The 10,073-nt window shown below is 43.6% G+C and overlaps 1 protein-coding gene across 1 annotated transcript; it reads right to left on the reverse strand.

Moving 5' to 3' along the window:
- Positions 1–249: 249 nt before the first annotated feature.
- LOC125483775 (probable G-protein coupled receptor 139) lies at positions 250–4,281 on the reverse strand. Its single transcript, XM_048600421.1, has 2 exons — positions 4,143–4,281; positions 250–1,136 (listed from the first exon to the last, which is right to left on the reverse strand). Exons 1-2 carry the CDS (start codon positions 4,279–4,281, stop codon positions 250–252), a joined length of 1,026 nt encoding a protein of 341 aa, XP_048456378.1.
- Positions 4,282–10,073: the final 5,792 nt, after the last annotated feature.

Here is a 10,073-nt window from a genome sequence, read left to right on the forward strand (position 1 = left end):
ATGCTGCTTGACACCATTTAATGAACGTTTTTATCGTTAACAAATTGCAGTTTTAGATACAGTTTTCACACTGTACCCTGAGTTTTGAAAAAAAAAGAATGAAACATGCCCTGTAACCTGTGTGGTAAGTTTGGACAAGTCAGCACTATCCTCAGACTGATGTGATAACAATAGGCGAAATCATTACTGCAAATTAGAATTGTAATGAGAAAGTACTGAAATGATGGATTAATTCGTGAGTTCTATTGATCAGTTAATTTGAGTAAAGGGATATTTCAGCACATTCTTCAGTTGCTCTCTGAACTTAGTCTGGGTCACGACATAAATCGTGGTGTTTGTGCAGCAACTGAGGAGCTGCAGCATGAAGCCCAACTCCATCACAAAAAGATCCAGAATGAAAGACGTATACCCAAAGTTATACATCCGAATCCAAATAGAATACACCATTAACATTGACCAGAGCAGGATGAAATTCACGGAGATCACAAACAATAAAATGATGGACTTCTTTCGGCTCTGCATTTCCGTGTCTCTGTGAATCTTCCCATTGGCGTGAACCCGGAGTCTCCTGCGGGTTCTGCTGGTCACTAAAATGTGTCTGACGGTGAAAACATTGAGCAACAGAATCATGAGAAATGGGAGAGTCGGGGTTAGAACGTGGTGGAGGAACTCGATTGTGACCCAGACACGAGAGAAATAAACACTGAGTGACGCATGACAAAACCAGGGAACATTGCTCAATGTATACCGACCTGAGAGCATAAAATACCAGAAAATGTTCTTTAAACAGCTCAGCACAGTCACTGTTCCCAGAACCACAGCCGCTGTTTTCTCTCTGCAATATTTACTTTTCAACTTCTGGCAGCAAATGGCCACAAATCGATCAAACGTGAAAGTAATGGTGAACCAGACAGAACAGTCAGTGGCTGCATAAAGCAGGACGGCATGGAAATTGCACATACGAATGTACCACAGGAAATAAAACTGTTCCTTAAAAACAATGGGAATGTGTCTCAATATCAGGTCGAGGATAATGACCAGTAGATCCGCTACTGCCATCGCCGCGAGGTAACGTCTGACACACGGAGACAATCCACAATCTTTATAAAGCAGGACGAAGATCGTCACTACATTAACTGTGATGAAGGTAAAAAACAAATTATACATCAGCCTGGAGGCAAAGTTACCAGTTTGATTGGGGACCAAGTGAGATTTTCAAATGTTTCACTGTATTCAGAGATTAATTGATCTAATCGGAGCTGAAAAGACAAAAGTTAAGGTGTGAATTACAAAAATGTGATGTAAAACACAAGACACACTCTCTCTCCAACTCTTAGACACAAATCCTTAGGAACAGATGACTTCTGGACTATTCCAACACACTCTAACACACAGGTCACTTCTTCACAGTTCCTAATACGGAGGGTAAAAATGTTGTCGTCCTGTAGGATTCTCCCCCAGTTCCTTGAAGACAAATGCAGTTTGGAAATTTTTGTCTTTTTGGCTGAATTGTGGTCTATTCTCTGTAGTGAAGAAATGTAAACACAGGGAAAATGTATTTACCCCCTTAACTGCCTGAGCGGATGTCGAAACAGTGTCGTCTTCTCCTTGGAACGGGATCTCTTCTCTCGGGATCTTATGTTTTAATTCAATTAACACTTTTCACCAATTAACTGATGTACAGCAGTTCACAAATAATATCAGTTATAAAATGTTCAGGAAGAATTAGAGGCTGTACATTAAATAAATGGAGAGATGTTACAGGACTTTGTGCTATAGTATGTACTGGAGGGTTCACTCTGACCTGTTCAGACATTGGAAATGTTGCTCCATCTCCCTGATTTTCCCAGTGGCTCCGTTGGTCTCAGTACACACGGGATATTTTGATGTGGCGGGGAGTGGTGAGGCGGGGGGAATGTTTTGAGCCATGTATCAAGGGGATAGCCATCCTTTCTTTCTATGTGGAGACCTGAAGACAATGGGAACGGCTGTCTGCTTCTGAATGACGAGGCTATGGCTGCTGACAGGACAGTGGGTATTCACCAACATGATATACTGTGCATAGTCACACTCCAACATTAATCAAGTGAGAGTTTTTTTCCGTTCCTCTACCTGTCCCCATTTACATGGGAACCCCACAGAGCAATGGACACCATCGGGAATACTACTATACTGGGAAAACAAGGATACACCCAGCAGCTCCCTGCTGATTGAAAAAACAGTAAATCCACATTATGTGCTCCATCACCGAATGGTGACATCGATGTTGACCAAAATGGGAGATAATGGATACATCACCCACTCCTGCCCGGAAAGTTCAGGATCATAGAAGCTGGATGAAACGGTGACGTTTACAGCCACTGGCAGCACCGTCCTCATCTCGGTGTGAAGTTGCAGGTTGTGTTGGAGGAGGTGGCCCCGCTCTGTGACCAGCTCCTGGTTCAATCAGGATCACCTCACACTCAGCTCCTGGGTAAGGGCAGCTTGGGAAGATGTTCTTGGTAAACCCTGGGAGGATATGGCAGATCCCTTGCCCCACACACACTGACTCTGTGGTTTCAGAGCTTCCCCTTTCTGCAGCCTCTGCTCAATTTGGTGTTCATGTTGCAGACCCAGATGCTGTAACTACATTCCTCATGCTCCATCCAAAGTTGTCACCAAATCCTCAGGTCTCCCTGAAGGTCTGAGGCAGCTCACAGCACAACCTCCAGCAAACCAATCCTAGCACCTCCAAAAACTTTTCAATAACAGGATCCAGTCAGAAGCCCCTCACTGACAAGTTATTAGTCCTTTACAAGAATGCTCGAGGGGTTTCCTTGTGTTACTGATTGCAATATCAGTTGAGAGGGACAGGCACATACCAAGTTTCAAAGATGTGAGTCAATGCTGCCAAAACCCCCATCAAACATGGAGCACCACATGAAACACACGGAACTGAATGGCAGCCTGACACACAGCATTTAATTGTTTCTGAGCTTCACAATGACTGCATTGAACGAAAAGCGAAGGCCAAGGAAAGATACAGACGCATAGAAAGTTTCACATTCAAGATAGAAGCAGATAATAATTTAACTGAGAACATGATGTGAAAACATGGGGAGAAAACAAAGGAATCTGCCTCACAGATCCAGCCCAGACATCATAAATTGGGACAAGATGACATCTTAGTATGGAGAACTGTGTAGACCATGCTAATGTATTGTTCAGTAAACTGGACTATGTGCCCAGAATGGGGATCATTGCAAGCTTTTGCCAGTATATTGCCACTATATTTGCACTAGCTAACTGCCTAACATGGGGAACTGTGCGGCCAATGCGGAGTGACAGTAACTTGGGCTCCCACACATTTATGTCTCTATATCTCCAGTGCAATTGTGTAAGAGTTGTATTTGTGTGTATGTTGGGGGGATAGATGTGAGAATCATTGTTTGATAGGAAGAAAATTAGCTTAAATATGAGCAACTCGTAGTGGTTTGGCTAATTGGCAGAGAGAAACTGAGAGATGTTTCATGGACAGAGGTGATGATGTGCTTCAGAATATTAAAATAAAGACATTACCAGGTCCGATTACATAGATCAGTGCACACAGGAATGACGCATGGAGGGAATTTTGGTGTAAGTTCGAATACGAGCTGTGGAGTGTCCACTCAGATTTGCTTATGAAAGTTCGAACCTGGGAGTGTCAGCAGCAGATTATTGACATGATTAAGACAGTATTTCATAGCTCAAGGTTCGAACCAAAGGGATCACCACAATTGTGACTCACCTGTTTCAGCCTCAGACATTGGCTAAGGATGGGATGAGTCAGAGGAAGGAAATGGAGTTTGTAACCAGAACAGAAAACAGTGACCTTCATGCTCCAAATATTTAAATAACAAGGACAATGATACAATGAATTGCGGTTTACAGCGAAAACTGACTAGGTCAACGCATAGACTCATGAGGGTCACTGTCAGAAGCAGAGAGAGAGAGAGTGCATGAACAAGTTCATTGGATGCAGTTATTCACTCTGCAAACCACGACGAGCAGGAAAATAGTCTCAGCAGGAACAATAACAGCGGCATGGAATTAGACTAAATGAAAAGAACAGTAATACAGTCACATACAGTTTATAGAAATAATAACTGGGCAGTAATACTTACCAGGGATACCAACGATAGCCGTGATAGGATAATAAAAATATTGAAAAATGGAAATGGCATATTCAATGCGCCCTGATAATGATATCTGATTATGATGTGTAGATAGAAACCAAACTTCATGAGATAAACTCTTGTCCATTGTTGGAACATTCCAGTCTAATGTTCTCAGATTCTGATCAAATGTTGGAACATTCCAGTCTATTGTTCTGACATTCTGATCTCTCCTACCCCTCTCTGTGGAGCTGCTGATCCTTGTTAGTGCTGTTGGTGATGCTTCCATTCATACTATGGGATAACACATTGAACGGAACCCATTTATCGTTAAAAGAGGAAACCCTCCACTGGGATAATTAGAAACCATGGAGAAATTAATCACAGTCACCGAATAAACAAGTTCAGTTAACCCCTTCCTACATCACTTTTCATATAACAATAAAAGGGAATATTTACTCAATCTTTTTAAATTTTTTCTTCCTTGTATGTGGGAGCAGTATCAGAACACTGCAGTGTTGTATATGTTGCACCCTGTTTTTAAAAGGAGACAGGGATAGAGTAACACACCAGCTGCAAAAAATGACTGATGGTAACATTTCTAGACACCATAAACCAGGGTAACAATATTTATTACCTGTTGACTGTGTAACGTTGCTCCTATATTTAAGTGTCCTGTTATCAAATTGTTTCATAACCTTGAGACATCATTCACAGCGTTGAGACTGCTGCTCAGGAACAGGAGGAAACACTTCTGTCCCCGTGTGCCTGGGGATAGACAGGGATAGAGGAGGTCATTCAGTCCACTTGAGCCTATTACCACTTTTGAAGGTGGCGAGCTGAAATGATGCATATTTTGCAAATCATGGAGATGTGTTACTACAGCTGTGCGAGACCTCACTGACAGGATACCTGAAGTATATTGTGTTTTTGTGTTTCTGTAACTGAGAAGGGAGGAACATCCATCAGATACAGTTTAATAGCTGCTCATAATCCACAGTTTGCTGCATCATTTAATGCCTCGTGTCTGTTACACACAGGCAGGAGGAGGTCATTTAGCCTCTCATATTTGTTTTAGCATAGAACACTGCAGCACAGGAACGGGCCCTTCAGCTCACAATGTTGTGCTAAAAAACATGATGCCAAATTAAACAAATCCCTTCTGCCTGTCCTTGGTCCATATCCCTCCATGACTTGCATATTCATATTCTTATCTAAAAGTCCCTTAAATGCCCTTATTGTATCTGCTTCCAACACCACACTGGCAGTGCGGTCCAGTCTCTTAATACTCTCTGCGTAAAAAAGCTTGCCCCTCACATCTCCTTTGAACTTTACCCCTCTCACAGTAATTGCATGCCCCCTAGTATTAGGCATTCTGGAAAACAATTCTGATCATCAACCCTCTCAATTCATCTCATAATTTTATAGACTTCTATCAAGTGTCCGCTCAGCCTCTGCCACTCCAGACAAAACAACTCGAGATTTTTTTGACACAAAAATAGAAATCACTGGAAAAGCTCAGTAAGTCTGGCAGCATCTGTGAAGAGAAATCCAAGGTAATGTTTTGGGTCCGGTGACACTTCCTCAGAACTGATGTTAGCTAGGAAAATGTTGGTTAATATGCAAAAGATACGGTAGGAGGAGGAGTTAAGGTCTAATTGATAGGTGGGGATAGAGCCGAGCAAGAATAGTTGGACAGAAAAAGGAGTGGATAATGATCTGGCTGGGAGGGTAAATAGCTGTTAATGCAGACTGATAGTGGCTAACAATAGGTAGAGTGTAATAACACACTATGTGATAACAAGACCTGGTGTGTGGAATAGGGGGCTAGGACATGGGAGAGTTCAGGCCCTAAAATTATTGAACTTGATATTGAGTCTGGAGGGCTGCAGGGTCCCCAAGTGGAAAATGAGGCGTTGTTCCTCCAGCTTGCGCTGAGCTTCCCTGGAACATTGCAGCAAATCTGAGACATAGATGTTGTCCAGGAAACAAAGTGGTGTGTTAATGTGGCAGGCAACTTGAAACTCAGGGTCTGTTTTGGGGGCCGGACGTAGATGTTCTGTGAATCTGTCACTCAGTCTATGTTTTGTTTCCCCAATATAGAGGAGACCACATTGTGAGTGGCAAATTCAGTAGATTAGATTGTGTGTAGCTAAAGTGATGCCTCACATGGAAGATATGTTTAGACTCTTGGATACTGAGGAGGGAGAAGGTAAATGGGCAGTTGTTACACCTTCAGCGTTTGCAGGGGAATGTACCGTGCTGCTGTGTGGGTGGGGTGTTGGGAATGAAGGAAGAGTGGACCAATGTGGCCCAAGGGAACAGTCCCTGCAGAAAGCAGACAAGGGACGGGAGGGGAATGTATGTCTCGTGGTTTTTCCAGCCTCTCCTTATCGCTCATACGCTCTAATCCAGGCAGCATCCGGTAAACCACTTCTGCACCCTCTCCGAAGCCTCCACATCCTTCCTGTAATGTGGCAACCAGAACTGAATACAATACTCGCAGTGTGGTCTAACCAAAGATGATAAAGCTGCAACATGTCATGCTGACCATTGCACTCAATTCTCCAAAGATTAAAGGCAAGCATGCCATATGCCTTCTTTACCAACCGATCTACTTGTGTGGACACTTTCAGAGAGATATGGAATTGAACCCAATGATCCCTCTGTACATCAATTTCCGGTTCTGGCATTAACTGTATACATCTCCTTAACATTTGATCTGCCAGCGTGCAGCACCTCACACTTACCTGGATTAAACTCCATCCGCTATTTCTCTGCCCATTTCTGCAAATGATCTATATCCCACTGTATCCTTTGACAACATTCTATACTGTCCACAACTCTACCGATCTTTATATCATCTGCAAACTTGCTAAGCCATCCATCTACATTTTCGTAGAAGGTATTTATATTTATCACAAACTTCAGATGTCCCAATCCGGTCTCCACGGAACACCACTAGTCACAGATCTCCAGCTAGAGAAACACCCTCCCACCAGTACTCTCTACCTTATTTAGGCAAGGCTTCTGGCAACAAATGGTCACAAATCGATCAAAGGTGAAAGTGATGGTGAAGCAGAACAGTCAGTAGCTGCATAAAGCAGGACGGTGAAATATTACACTCCAGGATAAAAATTGTTCCCAATAAATGATGGGAATGTGTCTCAATATCAGGTCGCGGATAATGACCAGTAGATCCGCCATTGCCATGGCCCCCAGGTAACGTCTGACACGTGGAGACAAACCACAATCTCTGTATCGCAGAACGAAGGTCGTCACTACGTTTACGGTGAGGAAGGAAAACGAATTATACATCAATCTTGAAGCAAAGTTACCAGTTTAATTGAGGACCCAGTAACATTTTCAAATGTATCACTGATATATTGAAAAAAAAACATTGAAGCTGAAATAACAAGTAGGAAGGTCTCAACTTCTTTATTACAAAAAATGTGACATAAATCACAAGAAGCACTCCATCCCGAAACACACAGACACACATCCATAAGAACAGATGGTTTCTAGAACATTCCCACACACTCAATCCCTCGAGAGCAGGCACAGGTCACTTCTTTACAGTTCCTAATACAGAGGGTGAAGACGTTGCCTTCCTGAAGGATTCTCTCCCAGTTCCTTGAAGACAAACGGAGGTTGGAAATTTCTGTCTTTTAGTCTAAATTGTGTTCGATCCTCTGTCGTGAAGAAATGTAAATGCAAGGAAAACATATTCAGCCCTTTAACTGTCTGAGGGGACTTCGAAACAGTGCCTCCTTTCCCCTGGAACAGGATCTTTCTCTTGTGATCTTATGTTTTGTTCAATTAACTGACATCCAACCGTTCAATAAATAATGTCGGTTACAGAATGTTCCGGGGAATGTCTGTTCTAGAACATTCCGGGGAATGTCGGTTATCGAATGTGATGGAGTCATAAAGATACACATCACAAAGGCCCTTCTGTCCATCAGTTTTGGTGAGACCCACTCAGCCTTGCGGTGGAAATCTCTCCCCAAACTCAAGTCAACTGGCACTGTGCACAAAAAAAATGTATTTAAAACAATACTTTGATCATTTGATGTGAGATCCTCTACTATGATCATACAAATATCATCCCTTATTCAGAGATCTCCCGCACTACTTTTTCATTTTGAATGACACTTATGAATGTAAAACATCTGGATTTCATTTCCCAATAAAGAGGGAAACATTTCCATCATAACATTGGTAATGGAGAGAGATTACTGAATTTAGTGATAAAGTGATTACTGGAGAGTTCACTCTGACCCGGTCAGACATTGAAAGTGTTATTCCATCTCCCTGATAGTCTGCTCCTGGTGTTCCCAGTGGCTCCATTTCTTTCAGTACGCACGAGATATTTTGATGTGGTTGGTTGGAGGTGGGGAGTGGTGGGTGGGAGGGGTCGTTTTGAACCATGTGTCAAAGGGGTGGCCTTTATCCGTGAGGCCATGCTTTCTTTCAACATGGTGACATGAAGACGATGGGAATAGCTGCCTGCTTCTGAATGAAGAGGCTGTTGCTGCTGCCAAGGCAATGGGTATTTATCAAAATGATGCACTGTGCATGGTCACACTGCAACATTAATGCAGTGAGAGTTTGGTAGGTCGAATCACAAAAATGTGAACACAAATTAAAGGCATTGTCAGATTAGTTGAAGTGGTCAGTTATCCTACATTCTCAATCCACTCACAGAACCAGCCCAGACACCACAAACCCAGATGAGATATCTGTTCAGCATGGAGCACTGTGCAGACCAGGCGAGTGTCCTGCTCAATACAACACGGCAATGTGTCCAGAGTGGGACACTGTGCAGGCCTCACCAGTCAACTAGAAACCAGTCCAGCATAGGCAGCTGTGCAGACCACACGAGTGCCTTTATCTTTAAACCCGGGATGGATGCCTGTCGAGTATGGAGAGCTGTGCAAACCACACGAGTGCATTGATCCAAAAATCCAGACCAGGTATCTCTCCAGCACGGGGGACTGTGAAGTGAACGCCACTGAACTGATCTGTAAACCCGGAGCAGTTACCCTCCCAGCATGTAGATCTGTACAGACCACCCCAGTGCAGTGCTCGTCAACGCTGTGTTAAATCGCTGCCCAGCCTGGGGAAACTTGCAGCCCATCCATTTACAGCTCCATATCTCCAATGTGCCATGACAAGGGTGCCGTGGGTGTGAAAATCACTGCCAGAGAGAGATGGTAGGGCATCAGTTTAAATATGAACCAATGGGAGGAGTTTGGGATATAGACAGTGGCGGGGAGATTGAGAGACAATGTCACTGAAGGATGTGCTCACAGGTTTCAGAAAGCTGAAATGAAAACATTTCAACAGCATCTTACAACATGAACCAATATTTCAGACCTGATGTGTAAATAGAATATTGGTGTGAGTTCAGATAATGGAGAGTTTTGTATGAGTATTTGTTCTGCATTCTGATTCTCCCACCCATCATGGCTGGTAGTAGTTCCCATCGCCTGGATGCCCCTGGATGTTCCATGATCCCTGGCGCAGGTGCCATCTTTAAAAAACCAACAGACACACGGTCGAACTTTCTCAGTTTGGAGCTGCCGTGCACAGTTTACCCCGAGCCTGACAGATAAGGGGCAGTTACACCAAGATTTGTCGACAGGGACATGGAGGTCCTGGTGGGTGGGCTAGTACAGAGGAAGACCATTCTCTTCTCAGTGGAGGCCACACCGCCAGACCCACCGAGCATAGTCTGAGCTCACCACCCAGTACAATGCAGTATCTGCGGTCTGAAGAAATGTCCAGCAATACAGGGCCAGCATCAATAATCTTTCCCGCTCTGCCAGGATAATTATCACTGTATTCTCTGCTCCCTCTCTCCCTCTCTCTCTCTGTCTATCTGTCTATCTCTGTCTCACCTCCACTGTACCCCTACGCTGAAAACACTGCCTGAAT

This window comes from Rhincodon typus, chromosome 8 (assembly GCF_021869965.1).
Source record: "Rhincodon typus isolate 14 chromosome 8, sRhiTyp1.1, whole genome shotgun sequence".
Lineage (NCBI taxonomy): Eukaryota > Metazoa > Chordata > Chondrichthyes > Orectolobiformes > Rhincodontidae > Rhincodon > Rhincodon typus.

What these genes read in the sequence shown, in the direction of transcription:
- LOC125483775 (XM_048600421.1), bottom strand. Translation starts at nt 4,281, where the DNA reads ATGGACAAGAGTTTATCTCATGAAGTTTGGTTTCTATCTACACATCAT. An exon ending in GGCTATCGTTGGTATCCCTG is followed by an intron (nt 1,137 to 4,142) that starts GTAAGTATTACT and finishes CCTTCATCACAG; the next exon opens with TTAATGTAGTGACGATCTTC.